The sequence below is a fragment of the Taurulus bubalis genome, assembly GCF_910589615.1.
Source record: "Taurulus bubalis genome assembly, chromosome: 13".
Classification (NCBI taxonomy): domain Eukaryota; kingdom Metazoa; phylum Chordata; class Actinopteri; order Perciformes; family Cottidae; genus Taurulus; species Taurulus bubalis.
The window spans coordinates 20,515,942-20,543,880 of NC_136601.1; the positions used below are offsets into that span (position 1 = coordinate 20,515,942).

The window sequence follows — 27,939 nt, forward strand, 5'->3', positions numbered from 1 at the left end:
ACCGGCGAGTGTTGCAATGCACTCTAACCATTCGGATACCAAGTTACTGCAGAACGGAATGCTTTTAAAGAAAACAGCAACCTTTTTTTGCCCTCAATTAGAGAAACAAAGTCCTCACTGTACTAAAAAGAACAGGGCATGAGCAGCTTTAAGTTGTATTTATTGGTCAGCCATGTTTTTTTAGAGATGATGCATAGCCGCTTGGTTTTAAGTTTAGTTTTGAGAGACAGCTCAACATAAATTCTTAATATACAAATTTGCTAATTTGATTCATCTTCAAATTTGTCAATTGTCCTGTTTGCTGAATATGTTTTTCTGAACAATGCTAATGTGACCCTCATTAGTTTATCTCAATTTAAAGCTATCTTATCATCAATAAACCACTAAGCTACTTCATTAAACAAGTTTGATATGTTATTATTATGATTATTAACTGCAGTGTGCAAGGTGTGCAGTGTGACGCGTGTCTGAAATGACTTGAGGTCAGTAAACGTCGTGAATGACGTCAGCACGTCAGTAACGTGACGTTGACTCTGGTCACTGGCCTGAAACGCCCTTTGACGTCTCACTCAGGCCGCCACGGCCCGGTACTTGGCGGGCGTTAGGACCCAGCGGCGCAGCTCATATGTGGACCTTTAGGCAGCCGCAATGTTATGGCAGCGGTTACCTGCGCGCTGCTGAGCGTACAGCCGTGAGCCTTTAAGCTATATACTAATACTTCTGCACACATGCTGTGCTGCTGCTGCTGCTGCTAGCCGTGTCGGGACGCGTTCAGGGATCGCAGGAAGCGGCGGCTCGTCGCTCGGGTCTTGCAGATGGAGCACATCCGACTACCGAAGGTAAACCGAGGATCTGATTGCAGCGATTAGCTCCAGTTTCCGCACTGTACATCCCCAAAATGTCACCTCAACACAAAACAGTCATGCGCGCTCACGGCGACTGCAGAGCTTTAATGCAGACAATGCATTATGTGAAACATACAGGCGTTCATTATGTGTGGCGTGACGGCCACGTCCGCAGTCATGGTCCTCCGCCGCTATCAGCTGTGTTTGCTTATCACTGCAGTTAACGCATGAGTGTTTGAGGATGAGGCTGCTTGAAGGTCGATCTTCCTCTTCCTCTTCTTCTTCCTGCTGCAGGTGGAGAACGTCAGGCTGCTTGACCGAGTCTCCCCCAGAAGAAGTAGGGTGGGCACCCTCTACCTGACAGCCACGCACACCATCTTTGTGGAGAACGAGGCTGGAGTGCGCAATGAAACATGGGTAAGCGTCAGCTCAGCGAGATGAAAGGACCAGACAGACAGTCAGTCAGTTAGGACGTGCACCATACATGCTGAGGATGGGTGAGATCCCATATACATGCATTGTGGATTGACATATTTGTATGTAGTCACTGCATGCATCCAGTGCTGCGGTTGCAACATTAAAAGGTCTGTGTTCTCATCCTACCAGGTGCTTCACAGTCTGGTGAGCAGCGTGGAGAAGCAAGCCGCCGCGGCCTCGGGATGCTCCCTGCTCGTCCGCTGCAAGAACTTCCAGGTCCTTCACTTCGTCGTGCCCCGGGAGCGGGAGTGCCAGGATGTTCACCTGTCCCTACAGCGGCTCTCCCAGCCAGGTGAAGGATCATGTTGGTGACGCTACAATGAATGATATCTGACCTTTTTTTCCCATTAAATACATGTTTACTCTCAATTATTTGTATCAGTGGCAGCCCTCAAAGTTGGGTATCGGTTATGTCCTCTGCTTTCGCAGCACTTAGGTCTATCAAGCTCCTGCACAGGTGTTGTGTCAAACTTGAGCTGTCAGCCACTGTTGTGCCTTGCAGAGCGATGCGAGGAGCTGTATTGCTTCTCCTATAAACCCAACGTCGATGAGGCGGAGAGGCGGCAGGAATGGGACTTTTTGGACCCCAAGGCTGATTATAGCAGAATGGGACTCCCGAACTCCCTGTGGAAACTCTCCCCTGTCAACCAACACTACAAGGTCAGTGAGCCGACATCTACGACCAGTCGGACCGTTTTTTCCCTAATATGGGCATGGCAGGAGCTTAACCCTCCTGTTGCTTTTTTCCAAAGGTGAGCGACACGTACCCCGCTGACCTGTTCGTGCCTCAGTCCGCCACACCTCCGGTCATAGTGGGGAGCTCCAAGTTCAGGAGCAGAGGCAGATTTCCCACTCTATCGTACTACTCCAAAGAAAATCATGTAAGTTGCAGACATGTGCACTTTTTTTTTTCTTCCTCCACATGCGACATGTGACGGCTCATCTTAATACAAAGGAACCGACATCTCTGACTGAGACCCTGCATAGGAGGGTGTGAAGCTTGTTAGATGTTCGCCTGTCAGAGCGTTTTTTTGGTACTGTGTCTCGATATGAATATTGTTGTTTCACAAAAGAATGCAAGCTGGAACGTTTTGAATGTCGCAAACCCTCAAAGTAAACATTACGTCACTGCTGCTGAATGTATAAAACAATATAATGTAATATGTAATACATAATGTTGATGATGCTCTGATGGCTCCAAAGTAGCCCCAGATTCTTTATTTGGTTTGGTGTAATATGGTCTGATTGTCTGGCCGATCAAGCGGGTTAAGGGGTTTCTTCTAATCATGTCCGTCTGCTACAGCACAGCCAAGTTCATGAAGACGTAGAGCAAAAAGCAGATGTCCATTCTGTTTGCCATTTCAGTTTTTACTGATTTTAAATTTAAATATATCAATAAAAATAAGGAACCCAAAAGTACGACACTGAGGAGATCTGTTGACGTGACATTGAAACAGGCACTTTGTCAAGTAAAAAAAAAACAAACATCCCATGAGGAGACGTCCCCACTCTCTTTAAATCAAAGCGTGAGTCATTACTATTTTCTCCATCTGAATCGGGAAATAAGCCTCAACATTCATTATCCCTTCTATTAATCCTTGACTGGACAGTTGGGAGTGCTTTATGTGTGTGAGGTCATCTTCCCAGGGTTGAGGGTCCAGTGTGTGGAGCTCAGTTCCTACAACGGGGCTCCGCTCAACGATCTCTGGTCATCTCCCTTGTGGATACTAAAAAAAGGAGATATGAGAAGTTGATATTGAACATGAGAGGAAAGAGAAAGTACTGTGAATTTGTAATCACCCACATTCTCACATATTGGATTGGCTTTGTTCTAAATGTGACCGAGAATATTCACTTCCTTAAAATGAAACTGTCAGACGAGCAAACTTCCCCGTATGAAGCCTGAGCGCCTCTCGCCTCCTCCCAGGCCGCCATCTGCCGCAGCAGCCAGCCGCTGTCGGGTTTCAGCGCTCGCTGCCTGGAGGATGAACAGATGCTGGAGGCCATCTTGAGGTCCAATCCCCGCAGCGACTTCATGTATGTGGTGGACACCAGGCCCAAGGTGAGCCCCTTTTGTGCCCGAGGAACACCCTACGAAAACACAAGTGTTACAGTCCGAATCTGTGTGTTCAGGTGGGCTTTATTTTCCACGCTGCGTTTTGCCAGCTGGACGTGCGCACAGCAAAAGCCTTGACAACATCCTGGCTATGTGCTCGTTGAAGCGTGAGCAATATTGTGTAACTGACGTGTGGGTAAAACCATCCTTTTTATTATTATTTTTGCATGTCTTGCATCAATTGCGTGTCTTTCCAGCTGAATGCAATCGCAAACCGAGCTGCAGGAAAAGGCTACGAAAACGAGGACAACTACTCCAACATTAAATTCCAGTTCATCGGCATCGAGAACATCCACGTCATGAGAAACAGCCAACAGAAAATGCTGGAAGGTAATTATTTCCCTGCGATGAGGTCTCATACTGTTTTTTTAGATGAATTCGCTGCAGAAACAGTTTGGGAGTCACAGCAGTGTCGGAAAGGTTCCACCACATCGGTGTTTGCATAACCAGATGTATTGTTTTCGGGCATCGTCGGCTTTAAAGCCCGCTGCTTCTTCCCATTACTGAAGCAGAGCGGGACCCCCTGCTCCCCCTGTGGCTTTCATATGCACTCATGCGGACTGGGCTGTGCAACAATCAGGCCTCAATTGAGCCCGCAGGAGAGTTTCTGGGTATTGTGCAGGGGTGCTCCTCGGAAGACTTTGAATCCATCTGGATTTTATTTCTGAGCTATTTTGGTTTCCCGGAGCGGACAATCCGGGACCTTATCCCCCAAAGAGAGACCCAGGGCGTGAGAATGATGTGATTTCAAGTCTGAAAAGTTATAGCTGTTCTAAGTTGTGATAACTCTTTGCCCCCTGGCAGCACAGGGGAAGTCTTTAAAAAAAAAAAAATGGAGACAGCAACTGCCCTTCAGAGCCTGCCTGACTCCCTCTCTACCCGATTACACACTTGAGTGAGATCTCAGAGACCCCCCCCCCCCCCCCCCCACCCCCACCTGGCAGTATTACCTCAAACATTTCCTCCAAGTGGAAAGCCAGTGTTGTAAAAGGTTGAATGAACCCATTCATCTGCTTGCTCTCCTATCAGTGGCCTCAGAGTAACACACACGGTGTCAGCAAAAAGTCCGTTGCCACCTCTGTCACGGCTTGATGAGCGAGCAGATGTTTGCACACGGCTCTGTTAAAGTGTGTCTGCATTACCGAGGTAATGTGGTACAATCGTCCTGAGCCAATCGAATGTCAGCTGAGGAGAAACGGGTCCATGTCGCTCGGCCCCTCGGTCAACTTGCAAATATTTATGTTGAACCCTGAAGATGGGGGAGAAAAGGGAAAACTTTAGGTTTCAGTTTTACAAGATAAACAAACAGAATGCAGGAAGCCTTATGGTACAGAAATGGATCCGTATTGAATTGTCTGTTTTGCCTTATTTGTATTTGAGTATGACTTTGTAATACACAATATCAAGAGGAAGAGTCTCCAGCTATGTGAGGCTGAACTGTGCTTCTTCTGCTAATTAGCATTAGACACAAGGGATGGTGGTTTGCAGGTATTTTGGTGTACAACCACAGTAGATGTTTCCAAATGTACACAAATTGGTGTACACATTTTTACATGTTGAGTTAATGGAATCGCCGAAGTTATTTGAAGTTCATCATGAGGGGAACGTGAATGTCTGTGCTAAATAACACGACGATTCTTTATGCAGTTAATGAGGCATTTCACTCAAAACCACAAATGTTGGCACAAAAAGAAAAGTCTGGGATCTCCAATGTCCTGAGGATCATCATCTGGGAACTATGAATATATGTACAAAATGTTGTGCCAATCCATGTTGTAGATATTTCACAAGTGAAAACTTTGACTGGCTAATGGGTCGGGAGGAAAAGTCAACGGATCACCAAAATCTGTCGGATTCATCCTCTGGGGAACATGAATATCCGTTCAAAAAACACGTGAAAATCCATTATGTTCAATTGTTGCCATTCCTCCAGCCAAGCTGAAGGAAATCTGTTTTTGAAAAACACAAACAATGTGACCCATATTTTCTCAGGCTGTGCACAAATTCCCTAGAAATCGCTTGTCGCGGATGTTGTCAGTGATGCGAAAGTGAGCGTGGGGTTTAATAAAGTGCAGTGATCAGGTATGCTGCGTGTTTCCGGCCAGTGAGACAGCTGTGTTGTGATTTCAGTGTGTGAGCTGCGATCCCCCTCCATGTCCGACTTCCTGGAAGGTCTGGAGAGCTCAGGCTGGCTGAAGCACATCAAAGCTGTTTTGGATGCAGGCATCTTCATCGCCAAGGTCAGTCTGGAGGTTAATCCCTGCTGTCTGCCTCACCGCGCCACGCAATGTTAGCGTAGGTGTTTGTGTGTTAGTGAATCCTGTATGTGTGACACTCAGTTGCCCGTTATTAGGCACACCTGGCCAAACTATTACTGTCTGATACATCAGTCCTTCAATAAATCCATCAGCCTACCCTCACAGCTATATACTGTACATGGGCTGGACGAAATGATAGAAACACCCATCAGTATAATGCGAAACAATTTAACTGCATCCCAAAAGGAGTCAATCAGATCACTCCCCTCTGACGTTGCACTTGAGACAATTCTTGCTCTTACCGGGGAAATACTTAAAAATGTACGCGGTTAAATTTAGGGAGTTGGTATGGTTACGGATCAATCAGTTCAACAGACGGAGACGGGATTTGTATGTAGTCTAACAGGAAGAAGTGAGTGTCTGAAAGGTGCAAATCAAGGAACATAAGTGATCTGATGACTTGTCAGCTTCTCAAAACTGCCATTTACCAGAGAGCTTATAATTATTGATAAATTAGCACAGCCAGCTTCTTCTTCAGCTTCTGAAAACGGATGAAAAGAGGAACTTAAAGTAAACCGCCTATCTCCGATGCAGGGTTGTTTATTTTATTGTTTGTGATTTTAGAGATGTATTTAAAATCATGCAACGCGTGCATTTTGGCGCCACAGACGTCGGATCCGTAGCAAAAGCATGAAACCAGTGGCAGAAATTCCTCGTCCTCTTGCATCACATCAGGGGACTCGTACTCCAGCTCTCGGCTGTAAGCTCCACGGGGTACCTGTGATACTTTAGCCTGGAGGTTGAGGAAAATTCCATCTGAAAGCAACAGTGCTAGTGGTGTCTTTCGAACTAGGCCTCCCCGAGTTTAATGTTTCTGTTAGTATATTTTAATGCTGGCAGAAAACCAAGTTCACCAAAAGTTGCTGGCTTTAGAAATGTGGTCACGACTCTATTTCTGGCAACTGAAGTTCCCTGGCTACAATTCTGGCACCGATCAATGATAATATTTACACTTTGATGACAGCAGAGTATTTTTGTGGGACTGCACAGACTTTGTATTTATTTATTTATTTGTGTGTGTGTGTGTGTGTGTGTGTGTGTGTGTGTGTGTGTGTGTGTGTGTGTGTGTGTGTGTGTGCAGGCTGTTGCAGAGGAGGGCGTCAGTGTCCTGGTTCACTGTTCAGACGGGTGGGACCGCACTGCCCAGGTGTGTTCAGTGGCCTCTGTGCTGCTGGACCCTCACTACCGGACCCTCAGAGGACTCATGGTAGATAAGCAACCGTTTACCTTTTTGTGTGTTTTTTTTAAGTCACAGAGTAGAGCTACATATTTTAAGTAGAATTGTGAACATCACATTCCCCTTATCGTATTTATATATCTAATTACACGATGCCTTTAGCTGATAGTCGTCCGCAGTGGGCTAATGAGGCTCGTTTCCTTGATCGGAAGGATTTGGAATCCACTATGGAAAATAATTATAATAGAGAAGCCTGCTTTTTTGGAATTGTCCCTCAAGTCAAAAGGAAAATGCCCCCCCACAGAGGGTGAAGAGGCTCAGTCATTCTGCAGAGATTAACTGTGCACTTTGTCTGAACCTTTTAATCATGACATGCGGAAATTGTACAGAATCTGTGGTCCTCCGACTGGCTGTCTCAGCAAATTAATGTGATTTGTATTCATTTTTTCTGCTCTTAGGTTCTCATTGAGAAAGACTGGGTCTCGTTTGGACACAAATTCTCTCACAGGTTGGACTCTTAAGATATTCTACTTTTTTTTTTTATTCTAGCAGCTTTGATTTTCAGATATTTTTCTTGGTTTTGATCGAACCGTCCTCTCCTCTTCTCCAGATGCAACCACCTGGTCGGAGACCCGAAGGAGGTGTCCCCCGTCATCGACCAGTTCCTGGAGTGCGTGTGGCAGCTCATGGAGCAGTTCCCCTGTGCCTTTGAGTTCAACGCCAGGTTCCTCATCACCATTCACAGCCACATCTACTCCTGCCAGTACGGCAACTTCATTGGCAACAACCAGCGGGAGAGGGTGGAGCTGGGGTGAGATTTAGACCTGCAGTGTCTTTTCCTTTTCACAGCGCAGACATCTTGTCGGGGAAGTGACAGCTCGCAGTTTATTGCATCGCCCGGGTTTATGCAAATAGAGGCGACTCTGTGCTAAAAAAAACAAACAGGCTATTCTAAATCAATAAATTTCTTTCATCAATCTTGATTTGACATTTATCTGTTGCCTGTCATGCAGATTGCGTGAGAGGACTCACTCTTTGTGGAGTTATCTGTGGAAGAACCAGACCGACTACATCAACCCTCTGTACCGACCAGACCACAGCCAGACACAGGGGCTGCTCCGGCCCTCTACCGCCCCCTACTGCTTCAAGTAGGTCCTGACTGACAGTAGCAACCCATCCATCCCATACCTGGTATACACACGTGTTTCCTGGTATGTTAAACAGTCAGAGCTATTAGACTGTTTAGCAGGGTTTATACGGTCATGGAAAACCTGGAAAAGTCATGGAATTTTAAAATGGTTATTTCCAGGCCTGGAAAAGCCCTTGGAAAAAAGAAAATCCCCAAAGTTTCGGGAAAAGTCATGGAGATGTGTTATATTCATGTGTTCATGACGTTCATTTACGCTGAGTTTGAAATAATTATATAACATAACATATCCTCCTCCTCCCCTCCCCCCCGGCCGCGCCCCCGCCCATGCCGTATGCCCACAGACCAGCCCCCATTCCCCCCCCATATTATTATTAGCTTTATTTTCATTGGTTGCTGGATTACATTTCACCCAGATACAACAGATACGTTTTTCTTATTGGCTATTCGTGTAGCCCATTTCTTTTTTTTGATTGGCTGATGAGTGGCACCTCGCAGCAGAAATCTAGGGGATTCGGGGGAGACGTGCTTGATTCCTCCATGGTGAGGGCAGCGCGACCAGGTCATGTTTGTGCGCTGCGTCACATTAAATGACCGAGAGTTTTTTTTCAGCGTGAGAAATACGATGTGTGGCGGGAGGGCGTGACTTAAGACCGAAATGCGTGACAGTCACGCTCAATGCGTGACACTTGAGAGCCCTGTGTTTATTCTTTTAATCAAACTATTGTCTCATTAATTTGTCATTTAAGGTTTACTGTATGCTTTGCATTCTCATTGTTAGTTTAAATACTACATTTACTCACTTTTTCATGTTTACACCGAGATTTCACAAAATGTTTGGTCATGGAAATTTGGTTTAAAGTCATGAAAATCCATTGGTCAAAATGTGTATGAACCCTGGTTTAGTAATGAATCCATATCAACGGTAAATGCTTCGCACAGGTCTTGGAGGGGGCTGTACAACCGGTTTGACCGAGGGATGCATCCTCGGCAGTCGGTGGAAGACTATCTGAGCGCCATCCAGGAGGAGACGCAGCAGCTGGAGGAGCAGCTGGCTTCACACAAACAGGTAGGACAGGGCTATAAAACAAATGTATTCAACACAATCTGCCGCACATTTTTTTTTCTTCCTGGTTATAGAAGGTGTACTATCTTGTCTTCATGTCTTACATTTTCAATAGAAAATTGCTCAGCTGGAGCTGGAGCAGGAGGGGAGTGTTACCCAGGAAGCCGTCTCCTTTGATAAGAGCCCCACGGCGTGGGCTCTTGGTCGGGACCTGGGTCTGGCCAACACCCCTCAGGACTACACTGGGGGCTTCGTCCCCAGCAGCCCCTGTCAGCTGAAGGCACCAGACGGCAGCCTGGGCCTCCTGACCCAGGACTCCAACCTGTCCAACGGTAGCGACCAAGAGTCCGGCATCGCGGATGTGAGCTGCCGCTCGCCTCTCAGCGAGGACAGCGCCGGGGACCCCGACTCTGACGAGGCGGCCTACTCGGCTGCCTGAGGCAAATGTAGCAGTCGATGGAAGGTGTAGCAGCGAGCAGCCGTCCACTGTGCCACTGAACAGACCTCTTCATGTAACCCAGCTGCTGGCTAAAGTGTTATTCGGGTGACTCAAGTGACTTGCACTTTTGTTTACATGTGCTGTAGCGGACTCTCCCTGTTGCCACGAGTTGATCGTTGTTTACTGTAGTCGACCACATTTCACCTCTTTTCCCTAGTGAGGAGCAACGCTGGATATTGCTCACTGTCATGTCTGTTGTTGAAGGTTAACCCATGAGAGCGTGCACAGGAAGATAATATAACAACACACAATAATCAGTTTCATGTGGGAGACGCTTCAGGATTTGATCAAAGTCTCTGGATTTTTTTTTTAACAAAGTCAAGAGTGAGTTACGAAACAATTCAATGCACTTCAATGTAAAGGTGTCATCACATCAAGTTAATGAGCCATTTAGATGTAATCCTTGTAAGCATATGAACATAAGTTTTAAGTTTTCAAAGCAACACAAAACAACAACCAGAGCTCCAAAGAGACATAATCATCACTTTAGTTGCATTGTTTGTGCTTAAAGACGGCAAAAAAATATGAGAATAATAATAATAATAATAATAATAATAAGGGGGGATGAAACATGACAACAGCAGAGTCAACAACGCTATGACAGATATGTACAGAATAGGCTGTTTGACTCAGAATGACTCGCCTCTGTAGCAATGTGTTTTTCCTTTTTCTGTAACGGGTTTTGGTGAATTTCAAAATACCTAATTTAAATGCTGTCATGGCAATGTAGCGCTGCCTCAACCCCAAAGGTGATTTGTAGTGACTGAACCACAGTGACCTCTGCTGGGGGTTGGAGTCATTACCCTGCAATGACCAGTGGGTAGTTAGTTAACTGACACCTTGGGGTCCACACACACCTGGGTTTTTCAACTTGATACGCAATGTCTTCGCTTTCAATTGTTATGGAACAAGCAACTCCTTACATTTCTGTCCACAGTATTTCAACACCAGATTTGCTGTGATCAAACCAAAAGTCTTACCAAAGGGAATCGACCCTCTGCGCTACTGATGACTGAACCAGCAGACGAGAGCGCGTGAACACAAATACACAAATACACTGCTGCTCTGGGCAGCAGGTTACCGACTGACTTTTTGACTATTGGCGCCAACTCAACTGTAAAGAAGCATTCAAATTAGAACACAATAGGTGGCTCCAATACTGCAATTGAACAATGCCAAGGGTATCAAGCAAAGCATGTTTTTGTACTATGACGTATGTTTTTGACTACTTGTTTCAGTGCATGTTGTTTTTATGTGTATGAGAGGGACAAAATATGTCCAGTCGTAAGGAATTCTTAGTAAAAGAAAGAGCTTTATGTTGCTGTGGTTGTGTTCAATGTGGAATAAGAGCCAAATGTAATTTGTGTCAATTGTCATTTCAAATAAATAAATCCATTATTGTCGATCATCGTGATTGTGTCCCCGGCCATTTCAGTTCACCCAAAGGATGGATAATATACAGAAGACATACAATAGTTTTCATAAAGATTACTTTTTCAATAGACAGTAGTTCCAGTAAAACATGTTGACCATGATGTGTGTAATAGGAAGAAGGATACTTGAGGGTGGTGGCTGGGTCATTTTTTTTTAGTCTAAACAAGTACAAAAATTATCATTTTAATTATTGCATGTTATAATTCGTCCAACCACCAATTAGAAATATACTAAATGAAGTATTTTCCCCGTGAACAAATAGGACGCTGCCCACGCCGCCACGCCTGCATGCATGCGCACGTGACGTTTCCGTTTCTACGCGATGACGTCGTGTTGTAGGCTCAAGTCAACTATGATGGCACCCGTGGGTTGACATCGACACATTACTGAATATAAACTATTTAAAAGTTCGCGGAAAAGCCCCGAACACAATAACGTAGAACAAACAAACCCGCTTTCAGAGAGCGACACACTCTCACACACACACACACTGGTCCGGGGACACGGTGAGTGCACGAGCTGCGGCGAGCTTTGATGTATCAAAGTGAGTGTGTGTGTGTGTGTGTGTGTGAGTGTGTGAGTGAGAGGGAGTGAGTGTGTGTGTGCAGGGCTCTAGTTGTCCGTCTCTGTCATGTATTGCACGCTCTCCTATGTGCGGTGTGTTGACCCCGCACGTTAGCTCAGTCTGCTAGCCGCTACAAGTCACCTAGCTAGCCCAAAGTGCTGCTGGGAACCTGCCTGTGACGAGCTAATGTTCCCAGTACACGTCCTGCACACTCATGCACACACCTTGACTGTGAGCATGCATGTTCGCGTGCATGTGAAGTATCCCGGATGAGAGCAGCGCAGGCTGGCTCATGTTGACATGTGTGATTTGATCCCCAGAGCAGGTTGTCTTCTCCTGCAGGTTATTTTATAACCAGTTATTGGCCTAATGAGGTGTCGTGTCCTGCCACCTCATCATGTGGTCTATCACAGGTCAGCAGGTTGGGGTAGGTGTGTGAACCAGCTGTCTGTTTTTGTTTGTTTGTCTTCTTCTCCCCTCTTTCTTGCATCTATCTCCTCACACACAGTGGCACTATGCCCGCTGCTACTGTGGATCACAACCAAAAGATATGTGAGGTTTGGGCCAACAACCTGGAGGAGGAGCTGAAGAGGATCCGACACGTCATCCGAAAATACAACTACATTGCCATGGTGAGTGATGCTCTGCAGACGGTCTCGCCTTGCGTCTGTCCCGCTTAAAGAGCCTCGCTGTCTTGTCCTTCCTGCAGGACACAGAGTTTCCAGGTGTGGTAGCCAGACCGATCGGAGAGTTCAGGAGCAACGCCGACTATCAGTACCAGCTCCTGCGCTGCAATGTGGACTTGCTCAAGATAATCCAGCTGGGCCTCACTTTTATGAACGAGCAGGGCGAATACCCTCCGGGAACATCGACCTGGCAGTTCAATTTTAAGTTCAACCTCACGTAAGATGACTTTTGTGCTTCCCCCTCTTGTGTGGCGTTCAAGTGCGTCCGTGGCGTTCACTGGAGCGTTGGGGAAGAGTATCTCTGCACGTTTGCACATTCCAAGGTGTTTTTTATTTTGCCACGTGTGCCCGAGACCAACAGTCCAGACACATTGGATTTATTGTGCAGGGCTTTCTTGAGTCAACCGTTTGGGAAATAAAAACACACTATAATAAGAAAGAGAAAAAATATGAAAACACTATACATATGGTGGTATATGTAGAAAAGGTGGTCGTATGTACAAGAAAGGTATTGGATACGTTTTTAAAAAGTGTTAAGTAACTAATAAATAGGCTAGTCCTGAGTGCTGTTCCTGGATTGTGAAAAGAGCGAAAAGGGGAGTTATATGGAAATATTACACATTTTGAGAGGTGGAAGAAAGTTCTGTGGGGATATTTCACAGTTAGAATATTGCACCTTCATCAGAAGGTATATGACACATGATTTCACAGACAAAATATATCACATATTGCACATGAGTGAAGTGAGGTAATGTTTGGTTATTGTTACACATATTTCAACCGTTTTGTTTTGCCATCAGTCTGACTGGCAGGGAAGAAGCCGTTGAAGAAGCGTGTTCTGTGGTGATGCTGCTGTCCGCTCTGCTGTGTCTCAGGTTGTGCGATGGCACAACGTCTGCCGTGATTATTGTTCAGACGGCCTCGTCAAAATGCACATCCAGATGTTGCTTGAGGGCAAAATGTAGATCTCTTTCAAACTGCACAACACCTCAGACGAATCACTATTTCTATCTCCCTGACGTCTGGTACCCACTCGACTGTCCTGTGGGCGGAGGTGGTGACCGTGTCTTCTTGTCTCCAGAGAAGATATGTACGCGCAGGACTCCATCGAGCTCCTGACCACTTCAGGGATCCAGTTCAAGAAGCACGAGGACGAAGGCATCGAGACGCTGTACTTTGCCGAGCTGCTGATGACATCGGGGGTGGTGCTCTGTGACGGGGTCAGGTGGCTGTCTTTTCACAGGTATTCAGCTTTGTGCAATCAGTCGCTGTGTTTTTTTTTGTGTGGTGTGCAGTCAGTTACATGCTGTAGATGGCTGCATAGCAACAGGAATCCTATTTTATTTTCCCCACAGTATTTACAGAAATCACAAGTTGCCTGACCCAGGTACAACATCTCCTATAAACAAGCACTTATCAGACAGCAGGCACTACTCAGAAACACGTTGGCGTCATTTTACTGTGTTGCTCACCAGCTAGCATGGTATTTCTCTGTTTGGGATGTCTGCGTGCAAAATGTACCAAAGTGTTTAAATGTTTGCTAAAGATATTTGTTGTAAAAAAAAATGTTGGGTTTGTTTTTTGTCTTTGTGTGTTAGTGAGAAGTAAGATGTTACGCAGAACTGTAGTTGTTTTGCTACACACACGCACACACACAAGTAAATATCCCGTTGAAATATGCTATTAAATTTGCTGCTCAAGTGCAATGAACACTTATATTTTTTATAATGGTCTCTAGTGAGTAGCAGTTTGTTTTTTTTTAACCATTTTCCCCCCTGCAGTCTGCTGCTTAACATCTTCATTTCATACTCAGTTTCCCACTGTGTCTCCATGGCAAACTGAGGCTAAAGATAACCAGGCTTTGGAAAATAAACAGAGCTTAGGTTTGAAACACCACTGTCATCTTTCAGGTATTTAGAACACACCTTTAGGCTTTAATGTCACGTTGTTTTTCATTTATGTTACCTTTTTTTGGTGGTTATTCTGTTTATTGTCATCGTATTTCTTTAATTCATCCTCATTTTCAATGGTTTCTTGTGAATGAACTAATCACTATTAGTCCCAAATCAGCAAGCAGTGTCTCTGTCTAGTTAATGGCATGTGTGTAAGAACAACGTCTATTAATTATCTTTGTGTCATGGCAGATTGGAAGTGACAAAATCTCTTGAAGCCTCCTGCTACGTTCTGTTTTTTTCTGAATATATTTTTTTGAGCGAAACCTAGTTAAAAGGTGTGCATGTGTTTGTGTATATGTGTTTTGTAGCGGCTATGACTTTGGATACCTGATCAAGATTCTGTCCAACGCTAACCTGCCTGAGGAGGAGGTGGACTTCTTTGAGATTCTTCGCTTGTACTTTCCAGTCATTTATGATGTCAAGTACCTCATGAAGAGTTGTAAAAACCTGAAGGTACCTAAATAAATATTTCAGCAGGTAGCACGGAGTTTCTCCTGTTTTATTAATTTGAAGCCTCACACCTTGATGTCTGTTGTGATCCTCTGCGAGTGCGGCCCTCAGGTTTTACTTTGACTAGAAGCGTGCGTCTCCAGTTACTGACGGCGGTTCTTTTTTGCGTTCAGGGCGGTCTGCAGGAAGTAGCTGAGCAGCTGGAGCTGGAGAGGATCGGCCCGCAGCATCAGGCCGGCTCTGACTCTCTACTCACAGGCATGGCTTTCTTCAAGATGAGAGAGGTAGGCTCCCGTTTCAGACCTGCGCCCCTTCACGGTAATCTGAGGGCAATTTAACACGCGAGTCTCTTGTCTGAATAAGCACCGTGGTCACGTCTTCACATTGCGAGGGATAATGGATTCAGGTATAACATGCAGAGAGGGAGCGATCACTTTAGCAAATGTATCGTCTCTTTGCTGCAAAAGAGTTCTTGAGGATGCTTCACGTATCAGATCAGTGTAAAAATAAATCAGTGGCAAAATAAAGACGACAACAAAAGCGCTCACACAAACACAGCTATCTGACCAACAGTCTCTCCCCATATTGAATCGGAACCATTTATTGCCATGTATGTTTTCACATGCAAGGAATTTGTCCTGGCGGGAGCTGCATAACATGTAACAATAAACAGAGTTTAATAAATGGGAGCATGAATATTTACAATTGAACCTACAGTAGAATATAAAGTGCATGTACTGTAAGTGTTATGTGAAGGTGACATCCCAGCAACAGGTTGTTCACACTGGATGTGAGCAAATAAGAATGAATGAGTCCCAACTTTGTGTCGTTATTCAGTGTTTGTGCACAGATGTTGGAAAATCATCTCTTGACCTCTCTGTCGACGTTAAAGGATGATATTGATGTGAGACTGTTTTAGTGGATAAGAGGCGGCGAGCTTCCCTCACGATGGTCAGTAAGGCTTCAACAGCCAAATAACTTAGAAAATCCATCAGTGTTGCAGAGAGAAAGAGATGGGAAAACATTCTCCTTCCCCGCTGTAACATTTCACACTCGTCTCTCTTTCTCTTGCACTGGCGTGACCAGGTGGCAAATATGAGCATGCCGCTCTTTCCAGACGTTTGCTCTCGAGTCTGAATGAAGCCGTGAGAAACATTAAGTCACTTATGCCTGAATGGAAATATGCTATACTGATGACGCCGGTAATGTTACTTATACCACGTCTGAAAGGAGGGACTCAAGCTCTCGTCCATCTTCAAACAATTCACTTTGTGAAACCATTTTAATTGATTTGTCAATTGTTCTGCCAACAGTACAAACCCCCCAAATACACTTAGTTTACAATGTTAAAGATTGCAGCAAATCCTCCCATTTTGAGAAGTGGAAACTAAACATTCAGCTGACTGTTTGTTTGTTTGTTTGTTTGTTTGTTTTTATTGAAAAAATTATAAATTGATGTAATAGTGCATCCAATTGAACTGGACTAATGAACCACTCACTTGTTTCTCTTTTGCAAAAACATTGTAGCTTACTAGAAAAACTATGCACTGAAATCTTTACATTACTCATAATTAAATACATAATTACATTACACATGCTTTGCAAGGCTGAAAAAGATGAAAAGACAAGAAGAAAAAAAAACATCACATTTAGCTGAGAAGAAACACACCAACGGCGGTATTTTACATGATGATGCTTGCAGAAGAAAAGAACTTGAAAGAAAAATAATGTAAAAGCAATGATGCATTTGAATCTGGTATTGAATGAGCGTGTTCTCAGCTGCCTGTGTTCTTTAACCTCTCCCTCAGATGTTCTTTGAGGATCACATCGACGATGCAAAGTACTGCGGTCACCTGTACGGGCTGGGCTCCGGCTCCACCTACGTCCAGAACGGCACGGGCAACGCGTACGAAGAGGAGGCCAACAAGCAGCAGTCATGACACCACTCCCAATCCCTCCCTTTTTAGTTCTCCTAAAATGTTCTGTAGAAATGTTTTGCACTTTAAAGCTCTGACCTGATTTTATATGGAAAGCTGAACAGAAGTTTCCATTGTCTTTGTTGCCTTCTCTACGTTCCCGTTTACCTTTGTGGACATTGCACAAGAACCTCCGCACGCTCGGCCTTAATATTTGCTGCTTTCTTCTCTTTTAACCTCTAATTTATTGCGCTGGCTATCTGACATTGAGCAGATGCTGCGTCCGGCACCGAGGCGCCACATGCTGGTACGCTCGCCATCTGTCATTAGATCTCCTGTCTGCTAATGAGAGAGGGAGCTCTCAGTCTGTGTGTTTTGCGCGCACATGAATATTTCTTCTTTTTCCTCATTCGTTCATATAAAGATGATGTTTGTACCGCCCTGAAGGCGCTCTAATCCCGCTGTGATGAGCCTGAAACTAACTACGCTGGTGTTTTCTGCTTATACAGTATGTAGACGGGATACTAAAACTTACTTTTAGTTACTGTTTTTTTACTGTTTGTATTCATAATAATGCTAAGAATGGTCACATACATGGATATATATATATATATATAAATATACACAACATGTACTCGATGCATACGCATTGTTTTAATTAGGAGTATGGATTATTTGTGCATGTAAACACCGTCGTTGACACAAGCACATATAGAACCCTCTACATGGTCTTGCAATGATTTCAGGCAACTTCACCAGACCTTGAAAAAACTCAATTAAAAAGTATAAAAACTCTCTTTGCAGTAAGACATGCAGTGGTTACCCTGAACTACTCTGTTGAGAGTAAACACTTTGAATTGGATTTGAGGTTATGGGTTTTAGTGTTGTGATAAAAGATGACAAAACTTTGACTTAACGTGCATCTTTTTGTTCCAGTGGAGTTCATTCCACTCCTGGCCTTTGGGGTTATTATATATATATTTTTTGTATTGCCCGACAGCTCATTCATGCTGCGTAGCATGTACTAGAATGTGTGAATAAATGCTGTGTTGTTAATAGCAGTACCCTGCACTTCCATAGGTGTGCGTGTTGAATTGTAGCAACAAGATTTATGAACCTCGCCGAGCTGCAAAGACCGACAACCAAAGCACTTTTTCTTTCTGCAGCACATCTTTCACACTGTAACGGAGTCCAAGAAGAATATGCAATACAAGAGAGGATTGTTTTTAGATTATTTTGTAAATAAAGGCTTGAAACTTTTCTACCGTAAAATGGCCTTTAATGACTCCCAAGGTGCGACAAAGAGGTGAAGATGAGCTCATTTTATTCATATAAGGCAGCACAACTGTACAGCACATGGCCTCACACATCCATATTGTCTCTCGAGTCAAACAGACAGAGGAATAGAAAAATATAGATTGACACTGGCTGTCACAATGAAGCTTTTTTCTTCTTCTTCTTGAAACAAGCATACATTCTATACCAAGTAATTGTCAGTGACGGTTGAAAATATACTGTTCAGAAGCAGCTGGAGCCGTTTTCTCTGCTTCTTTGCTCTGCAGCAGATCCACCACTTTGTGTTGCGAGTTAGAAAACCACTCGAGCGTGTCTGCTGTCTGATGGGGAGCAGATCCGCAGCCTCCAGAGACAGCCGGAGAAGCGTCTGTACGTCGTGTACCGCCGGCCACCAGACAGCGCTTTAGATATTTGGCAGCAGCAGCTTTCAGGTGTTTGTGTGAGACAGCAACATCCTCACTCATGCTATATCAGAAGAGCCCTTATTCAAATGGCATTACTAATCACTACACTTTTCTTTAACCAAGCAAAGGGGAGAGCATCTTGTGTACAGTTCACTACAACAAGGTGTGTGTGTTGACACCCTGAGATGAGAGCATGCATCGGTTCAGCGTCCACGACACGCAGCATGGTGGATGGAGAACGGTACAAATAAAGATCCCTCACTGAAAAAGAAAATGGCTAAAGGAATATCAGTTACATCACGTTATCGCCACTACTAATCGATACTGAATGTGTGCAAACATTTGGCAAACTCGAAACAACATTTATTAATGCGCTGCGAAAACAAGGTAAAACAAGAAGTCGCGTAAATAATTCAGAGAGTTTGTTACATGAGCTGAACACACGAAAGCGGATCGATCTCCTCGTATGCAAAGTGCAAAACAGTCTCTTCCATCGCTGCAATGTGCTTATTCATATGCAAACAACAGAAAATGTGATCGTCGGAATGCAATTCTCATTTCTTCTGAAGCCCAAATACTCTCAGATGGCAGCAGGAGTTGTTGCCAAAAGCAATAAGAGTAATACTGAAGATGATGATGATGATTCTCTTCCTCTGCTTTGTAGGTGATGTCAGGTAAACCTCTCCGGGAGCAGAAAACAACAAATATTGATGATGCCACCACCACGTCACGAGGAGGAGGCGGCGTTGACCTGCATGGATGAAACACAGTGACAGATGTTGACTTGCATCCAGATGTGCATCGTTTAGTTTCTACATGACTGTCAACTCACTTTTTCTGGGTGGAAGGCGTCGGCTCTATCTCTGACTGCTCACGCCTCATTTTCAATGGCCATCCCCGGGTTATTGGCACCTGAACAAACGCAAACAGTCAGTTCATCATGTAAAGGTCCCATATTGGAAAAAGAGAGATGTTTATATGTAGTGGGTCCAAGTTCTTTAAGCCTGACTTGAGCCTTTAAATTAGTTATTCTATCAGCTTCATTTGATCTATGACTTGTTGTCTGTGCAGGTTTACATACACATGATCAATAAATGTCTTCGTGATGATCACATTGTATCAAGTACAAATACAAAGTATGAATGTCCCTTAGGCCATCAAAAATCAGTTTTAACTCTAAATAATCATTTTAAATGAAAAAAAGCAGTGTCTATGTAAGCAAGCGGCTGTGGAGAAACTCATTATGAGGAGTATGAGAGCGCTGTCTCACCCTTCCGGTCTGTTGCACTGTCATTCTCTGACCAGGAGGGGGTGCTGGTGAGCAGGCGACTCTGAGACTCCGTCAGTGGCTTGGAGGGGAACTGGCGGCCCTCCGCTGCACTGGAGAAACACACAGGTTCACTTAAGCAGGGGTTTATTCTTTGAATAAATTAGTCCTAAATTATCTGACTGATTAATTTAAATCTGCAAGCCAAGGGGATTCTCCGGCCTCATTAAACTCACAGGGTTAATAAACCACTAGGGATGGAGCGCTCTGCTTGTTTGTGTTGCTTTCCTCACCTCTTGTTGGCGGGGTTGGAGCCAGTGGGCGAAGTGGAGGGCTGCTCCGGGTCCACGTTCACCAGGCAGGTTGGGAACGAGCAGCCGTCTCCTAAACTGGAAAGCCGGCAGAAAGCACAGTTTAAAGAACGGCTTGGTGTTTTGAAGCTGATATTTATCGACATTGTGTATTTTATTTTATTTATGGAAATAACGTTAAAGTGAGCCTGCCAGTGGCAATTATGAGATAGTAGTAAATGCTAAAACATAGTGTTCGCACTATCCCGAAATAAAGAAGAGTCATAAAGAGCCTTGTTAGCCACCATAAGCTGCTGGTCAGACCAGACGGAGGCCGGAGCAGCGAGACCTCTCAGTGGGTTCAAAGGTGCGATCGATTGCTTATGAATTTAGCTTTTCATTTACAAGAGGATTGTGTTCTTTTTTAATTTATTTGTATAAGTTCTCACTTTAATGTCACTATTTCCACAATTACAATTAAAGCTATATGTCTTTGAGTATGAGAGGGGTTTAGTTTACAGAAATATTATCTACATAAAGTCATAGTAACCAGTAAATAATGGAACGAATAGGCTTCTGGGTCTGAAATGTGTCAACAGTGTTTTGTTTTTACATTAGAAAATGTGCGTTTATACTTTAATAATTGGACTGTGATTGCCAGAAAGCTGTACATTTATAATATTCTTCCTTCTCTCAGCATGAATTACACATTTTCTGCACCGCTGGAGCTTCTGCATGAGTTCACTGTTGTGGCGACGTTGTTGTTTACTGACTTGTCTCCTCTGGGACTTTTCCCTCTTTTGAACCACTTTGTTTCTAAATAAGTGACAGCGCTCTCTAATCCTGACTTCATTCATTCAGCACTTCTCTGGCATTCTTAGAGACTGTTTCAACAACAGAAGCATTTTCTGAAGAGAATGTGAAACTTTGCTTTAAACGTTGACTTGCAGCTGGGGAATACGAGTTTAGTGGAACTACCAGAACCATCCCTGTTGAGTACCTCACCACAACGCCGCCAGGTGGGCAGACAGCCTGGCGAGTTTCATTAGATTGTATGACGTGTCTGATACTACGACTAGAACCGATTGTCTGCATACATCGCAGCTTGTTTTTTTTTGTTTAAATTAAGTGCGTTTTACGACACTTCACAGTCTAATAATGTGTAGTGGTCGGTGCAGACACGCCTGGTGGAGATCTGCACTCGACTGAGTGCACCTTTCATAGTTAAAGATGCAATCGAGGATTTAAAACATTTCAGCATTAGATTGTAATGTATGCTTTGTATATGATATATAACTTATACGCTCTACTGATCCCATTTTTAGTCAGAGCCGCACTGCAGTTGTACTTAGTTGTGGTTGGTGAAACAGATCCTGAGGTCTTTGACCTGCTTGTCCTTCAGTCTAGACTCAAAATGAGAGGTGATCTGTCCAACAAGCTGACAGGGAACATTCTCAATAATGAACACTTCGACTTATGTTATCGGACTCTCTTTAGTTTGCCCTCCTTGAGTCTTTGCGGACATTTTATTTTGAATCCCTGTTGACAAACGCCCAGAAGAACTTACCCGGAGAAAACAGGAATAGGCCAGTATTTCACTTCATCCCCAAAGACCTGGCGGAAGTTCTTACTCAAGCCCAGACTGAACCCGCTCTTATCGGTGCCGTGGCGGAACGCTGGAGCACGCACAGCCTCTGAGAGCACACACGGAGGAGGAGGAGGAGGAGGAGGAGAGTCAGTGAAGATGAAGATGAACAAGCGCAGCCCTCCCACTCCGTCTCTACATGATCTATTATTCAGACTATTAGCAGGAGCTCGTTCAGACGGCACACGGACGTCCATGAACAACTCTGGATGAAAAGTGTCTTTGTTGCACAGGAGACGCAGATCTGAGACTGTGCCGCCATGTGTGACTTCTCTTCCTCGCAGTGTCTGTTACTAAGCTGCTTACCACCCTGAGCCGTGTGTCTTTGCATTACACTGTAACATACTCCTATGGATAATCCGCTATCCGCACAAAGTGTGCCACTGTGCACGCATAATGAGAAACCGCTCCGTCTGATAACGGGCCCAGAGCGGCGCTGATGAGGACGCCGGTGACTGATGGTGGGAAAAATGCAACGAAAGCAGCCTGCGTCGTGAGAGAGAAGACGACACTGGGAGGAGACTGAGACTGCGTACACAACAGAGGGTGTGTAGGCACGGCATCCACAAGCAGAACACACACAGACAGGGAACGTGTGCGCCACCTACCGAGGGTGGATCTGTTCTTGCAGACGAGCCAGCAGTGGTAGATTAAAAGGGACGCCAGGCTGACGGAGAACATGGAGGCCGAGAAGAAGAGGAACAGGATGTGGAACTTGGCCTGAGTGTCTGGGAGGCCGTTCTGAAGGGAGGAGGGACAGCAAGCACACAATCAACACGACGGAAAACAGAGAGGACACCAAGAGAGTGGGATCTGAGAGAAGTCTACTCTGCTAGGGATCTGTGGTTAGAGATGATGAAGCAGTTTCTATCCCAGTGCCACTAACATTAACTACAGCAGTTGGTTGGTTTCATACCAGGTATTCCCTCAGACGGAAATGTGCTCTACCTCCAGCCTTGTGAAGACAAAAATAAAACATCAAATGTGTTGTGAACACAGAATGCATGTCTTTAAACGTCCATTCAGATTTGATTGGATATATTTTGTGCTGACCCAGCCCCTACAAAAAAACACATATAATCAATGATTCGTGTTCTGCTGGTGAAAACTTACCAGCCAAAACTTAATGAAGTACTGCAGATCTGTCGCAGTTATAAAAAGGCAGTAGATCAGCGAATACGCCAAGAACAGCATGAAGAACTTGTAGTTGGAGAATCCCACGCAGTTGTTCACCCTGCGACAAGGTCAGTCATTAGTGCACGTTATATTGAGCAGTATATATTGGGAATGTGATGAGGTGTTTGTGCATGACTCATTTTCCAACCTATTTTGGGTTGAAAAACAGGTAAATGCAGCACAAATGCTTGGCAAGAAAACCCTCAATCAGCAGGTTCGTTTCATGTGAATTATCAGAGGACCTGCTATTCTCAGCCAATCAGGGACCAGTGGGACACCGAGGAGGGATCACATTGCTTTATGAGCGTGTGGCCCATTGCATTCAGCAGCAGACAATCACGTTTGGCAAAAACGACGCCGGCTGGAATCTGATTTGATTTGCCAAAGTGTGTCATCTGGCGGGATGGGAGGTCACAGTGAACAAGCTCTTTGTGCCCTCGATGTGACGTGTGTTGACGAGACCCGTTAACTGGAATAATAACGATACCCTGAAGCCTGCGCGGCCCTGATAGGCCGGCAGCTCTTTTTTCTCTTCTCCCAGGAAATGAGAATTGTGGGTTTTTTTCAAAACTAAAACTGTGCTATCTCCTCATCCACAGTTCCGATTTAATTCATTTAAATTTCTAAAGTACCGTAACCCTTGTGAGAAGAGACGTGTCGGTTTACTTTTTTTCTTAAAGATCGTTACATTTTTTAAATTCCGTAAACGGCTTAAAATGGCGTGGCTGCATTAGAGATCAAGGACAATACGGTCAGGTATTCATATCGTGGTCATATGAGCTGTGGCTTATCAGGTCAATGAAAAGGAAATGATAAACTAACGCCACCGTGTGAGTGCAGTGTCACTGATACTAGTTGAGAACATACGTACCATGGGCAGTGGTGATCCATCTTCAGGATGCATCTGTAACGCAGCAGGGTCAGACGTCAGTGTCATTGAATCTTACTCTGCCTGCCAGAACTCAGTGGTCTGTTCTCTACAGGAGCGCCAGGAGGAGGAGCACAGAGCCTTCCTTACTTATCACAGACGGAACAGTGGTGACATCGATCAGGCTTCAGCAGCTGGCAGCGGTCACAGAAACGGATTGCTGGGGAGACACAAACACTTCAATCAGACGGCCCTCAGCAGCAGCTCTAACACCTGACCACAGACGTAACAACGTAAGGGGTGTGTGTGTGTGTGTGTGTGTGTGTGTGTGTGTGTGTGTGTGTACCTCCAGAGTTGGTGCGTGTGTAGATGGGAAGATCCCTGGCTATCCTCCTCAAGATCTCCTGCTGGGACTCCCCCCGGTCTTCACGCTCCAGCAGCTCCTTGTCAGAGTAGGACAGGTGAAACTATGTAGAGCGGAACAACAGAAGACAAACAACAACGTGATGCAGCAGAAGCTCAACCTGCGAGCGGTGGCGTTTATTCCCGGTGAATCGTATCCTGATGGAGTCGATTGTTTTTCCCACAAGCCGTGTCAGTATCAGTAATGCAGAGATGTCTGCTCAGTAGGCGGCGAATATCTGCATCTTCCATTTGTTCTGCTTCTTTCTGCCCCAGCAGGCAAAGCAGCAGAGCGCTGCGATATTACTTTCAGCCACTCTCCACGATTTACGATTGAACACTGGAAACAAAAATAACTCTGGCGATGACAAACGGCGCAGCAGCAGCAGCTGAAATACGACTTTTATCACAATCTCTCGGAAGCCTCAAGTGAGCCGGCGATCACGTCTCGTGAAGAAAACCGAGTGTCCTCTCTGAGATGCATCTTGCAGCTGGAACGTGTTATTAGTCTAAATGCAGCGTTCAATCTCACGGGGAGGCTGTAACCCGCCATGCCTCATCCTCCCTGACGGACACACTCACCTCCTTCAGGGGGTTCCAGGGCCTGGTGAAGATGGTCTGCCAGTACGCCCACACAAACATGACGAAGATGACATGATACACCAGCAAGTAGAGCACTGGAGGCAGAGGAACAGAAACAGGTCGTCATCATCATCATCATCCGTCAGGAGTCGGGCCACGCTTCACCATTTACACACAGTTTGCAACTTCGTTGAATATTCAAGACGCCGGTGATTGATGTCAAACAGCATTCAACACTTACCCTTCTCTCCGGTGTGCTCGATTGACTCTGAAGAGAGAGAAAGGAGAGGACGCAGTCAGGTTTTGGTTGAAGACGGCGAAACACCAAATTAGTAGGTCAACATGGAGGAAAACTCAAGTTTCATCTGTCTTTTAAATCCTCCACACAGGCAACACATACACATGGTTGACTGAAGAGTGCAGAATCTGTAAATCCTTCTCACCAAACCAGTCACACGCTCATATGCAGCATTGTTGCTCTCATGTAGATGGGCATTACTGTGCATTATCATAAGGTATTGAAAACAACAGGAGCATCCTACACACACACACACACACTAAGATCTGGACTCACAAGTAAAAACCTGTTGGTATTAGCTGACACTGTTTTTTATTTGTCCCAATATCTAAGCAATGATTAGCTGAGCATACTGAGTAATCCATCTTCAGATGTACAAACACACACACACACACACACATACACACACACACACACACACACGTATGCACGAACAGCAGAAACCGAGGAAAGGTGAGCCAAGATGCTGGATCGAGGCGTGCAGCCAAAAACCATGTGCATGCTGCCTTGCCAGCGTTAAAAGCCCCGGAGTCTGACCATGAAGCGTAAAGTGTGTGTGTGATTAAGAGACGTACATCAGTGTGTCTCCGAGAGCACTACGGCCACTGTAATGCTCCCCGTCTCTTTTCCTCTTCTCGCCACAAAGAGGTCAATCTTGGACGGAGCCAACGACCACCTGATTTTCTAACAACCCTTTGGGGGGTAAAAAAGGACCAACTGTTCAAAAGCTGACGTTCGCTGCTTCAAAAGAAAGTGGGTCAGCCGCAGGTCGCTCGGGGTGAATTATGTAAGCCAGACAATGGGATTAACTCAGCCGCCCAACTAGAGGTATCAGCTGACGAGACTTTCACACAGCTGTCTCTCTGTGTGTGTCTGCGGGGCCCCGAGCGGCCGCCGCCCCACCGCCCCACCGCCCCACCGCTGCTGTTTCCTTCTGTCCGCCCCATGTGACGAGTGTGCATCACAATGTCGCTCTTGTTCTGCGGGACGCAAAACAAGCCGGGTGAAACAGTGACTTTGCTCTCTGAGGGGATGACTCAACATCTCACAGCGGTCGCATGGCGGCCTGTAACTCTAGACGTTCACCCTGCTGGCCTCCCGGAGAGCGGGGGCGGGTTGAGAAACTTTTCAATGGGAGGCGGGACTTGGCAATAATAAACTGTACATTATTAATAGCTACATTGTTTATTGCAATGAATGGATGACTGCCAAATAAACAACTTTAGATGTACTGATGAACTAATATAAATAAGCAGCTGTTGTTTAACTCAAATAGCTCCAGCCATGGGGGGATTATGATGAGATTAGACCGTAAACACTTCAACGCAGAAAAACATTTATTGTTTCCTTGTGGTCATTTCTTTCTCGTGGTCTTTTGTTTTTCAGCTTTTTATGGTCTTTCTGCATCTCTTCGTGGTCCTTTATTGGGCCATTTGAGGCTATTTTTATTTTCTTTGTGGCCGTTCTGCATCCCTTCATGATGGTTTCGCATCTCTTTGTGGTCATCTTTCATTTTTTTTGGGTCGTTTTGTGTCTCTGTTTGATTATGTTTTGATCGTTAAAAAAATGAAGGTATCTCTTTGCGGTTGTTTTGCATCCCGTTTGTTTGACAACAAGCCCGTTCAATAATCCATCCATGGTACAAACACACCAACACCTTCTGACTGGTAGTCGGGGCACCAAGAGAGGCCAAAGTTCAGGAGGGCTCTGCTGGTGAACCCAGACTTGTGGCACTATGACTCTCATTGAGTCTCACCGATCGGCTAGAAAGACTCACATAAAGGTGTGTGTGCCCTTTCAGTGAAAGCTGGATAGCATAGCTGGCTCTATTTGGAGAAGATCAGACCGAGGAACAGCCCCCCTCCCTCCTTGTGTTTCCTCTGTTTGGTCTCATTAAACCATCTCCATTTCATCCCCTCCCCTCCTTTTCTTTGACAGAGGAGATCTGCTTTCATAGTGGTCTGACAAGCTGCCAAATGGAGTACATGAGTCGGCTGCTGAGAGTCCTCTGAGACATCCAAGAAACCATTACTCACTATCCAGGTCAACTCTGTGTTCGCCGTTCACGGAGAAGCCTCGCCGTCTGTAGCTGCAACATCCGACGTTCAGCAGCCGCAGGCGGCGAGGAAGGAAGCAGGCGGGCCTGACTCAGAAGCCATTACAGACTTCTTGCCAAAAGATAATGCTGGCGCTGTTGTGGTGGAGGATATCAATTCAGATAATGAAGCTCGGCGACGACATGAGCCCGAAGCTTATACAGTAAGTCTTTAAGATAGTGCTGATAGAGAGGTAGTGGTGGACCAGGATAATGAGCCTCATGGACCGGATCCCACTCTGTTCACCTGCTTCTTCACAGCAACACCAGGTTGTCAAAAATGTTCCTAATTCTGTTTTTCATGCAGGGAAATGACACCAGACACAATATGCTGACAATTTCTGCTTGAACTGTTGTGGTCATGTGACTGACACTGTCCACACACTGCATGAACAACAAGCCATGTCTTCTGCATCACACACACAAACACATATATACAAATTAGCCTGGACCACAAACTGCTTCAACACAAATGTCTCCCCATCCCATCATCACACACACACACACACACACACACACACACACACACACACACACACACACACACACACACACACACACACACACACCTCATACTACCAGACAGCTGGTCTCTTACCTATGCAAAGCTGCAGCACATAGGCGTAGTATGACCACGCCACTATGAGTGCGATGAAGAGGACCGGGATCCAGTACAGGACTCTCTGACAGCCCTTCTTCATACTACGCGAGCCCGACGGTGCCATAGTCTAGGAGAGGATCATTTCTCGTACGCATCCGCGTGTGTTACTCTCCCTCCCTCTCCCTCTGTGTGTGAGCGCGCGCGCGCGTGTGTGTGTGTGTGTGTGTGCAGCTCAGACGCAACATCCCATGTCAGCCTGCTGTCCGCCGCTGCTGCGCTGCTCCCCTCTGACCGTCCTGCTCAGATCCACAGACGACAACACGCCGTCAGACAGCTCACACACACACACACACGCGCGCGCGCC

At 45.4% G+C, this 27,939-nt stretch overlaps 3 protein-coding genes across 3 annotated transcripts; 2 read left to right on the top strand and 1 right to left on the bottom strand.

Annotated features, from left to right (window-relative positions):
• Positions 1 to 815: 815 nt before the first annotated feature.
• Positions 816 to 9,585, top strand: mtmr7a (myotubularin related protein 7a; the record flags this gene model as incomplete). Its single annotated transcript, XM_079229047.1, has 14 exons — positions 816 to 839; positions 1,140 to 1,262; positions 1,452 to 1,614; positions 1,825 to 1,982; positions 2,075 to 2,203; positions 3,250 to 3,384; positions 3,636 to 3,768; positions 5,569 to 5,678; positions 6,838 to 6,963; positions 7,392 to 7,441; positions 7,544 to 7,744; positions 7,947 to 8,081; positions 9,023 to 9,149; positions 9,262 to 9,585. 14 exons carry the CDS (start codon positions 816 to 818, stop codon positions 9,583 to 9,585), a joined length of 1,938 nt encoding a protein of 645 aa, XP_079085173.1.
• Positions 9,586 to 12,156: 2,571 nt separating this feature from the next.
• On the top strand, positions 12,157 to 17,915 carry cnot7 (CCR4-NOT transcription complex, subunit 7). Its single transcript, XM_079228440.1, has 6 exons — positions 12,157 to 12,276; positions 12,354 to 12,547; positions 13,412 to 13,573; positions 14,594 to 14,738; positions 14,909 to 15,019; positions 16,544 to 17,915. The coding sequence occupies exons 1-6, from the start codon at positions 12,160 to 12,162 to the stop codon at positions 16,673 to 16,675; spliced, it is 861 nt and encodes a 286-aa protein (XP_079084566.1). The 5' UTR covers positions 12,157 to 12,159; the 3' UTR covers positions 16,676 to 17,915.
• A 1,307-nt stretch (positions 17,916 to 19,222) lies between these two features.
• Positions 19,223 to 27,699, bottom strand: zdhhc2 (zDHHC palmitoyltransferase 2; the record flags this gene model as incomplete). The annotated part of the gene is made up of 13 exons (XM_079228580.1): positions 19,223 to 19,263; positions 19,622 to 19,731; positions 19,912 to 20,007; positions 21,476 to 21,602; positions 22,162 to 22,294; positions 22,470 to 22,508; positions 22,667 to 22,787; positions 23,601 to 23,633; positions 23,748 to 23,817; positions 23,944 to 24,064; positions 24,582 to 24,676; positions 24,823 to 24,849; positions 27,573 to 27,699. 13 exons carry the CDS (start codon positions 27,697 to 27,699, stop codon positions 19,223 to 19,225), a joined length of 1,140 nt encoding a protein of 379 aa, XP_079084706.1.
• Positions 27,700 to 27,939: the final 240 nt, after the last annotated feature.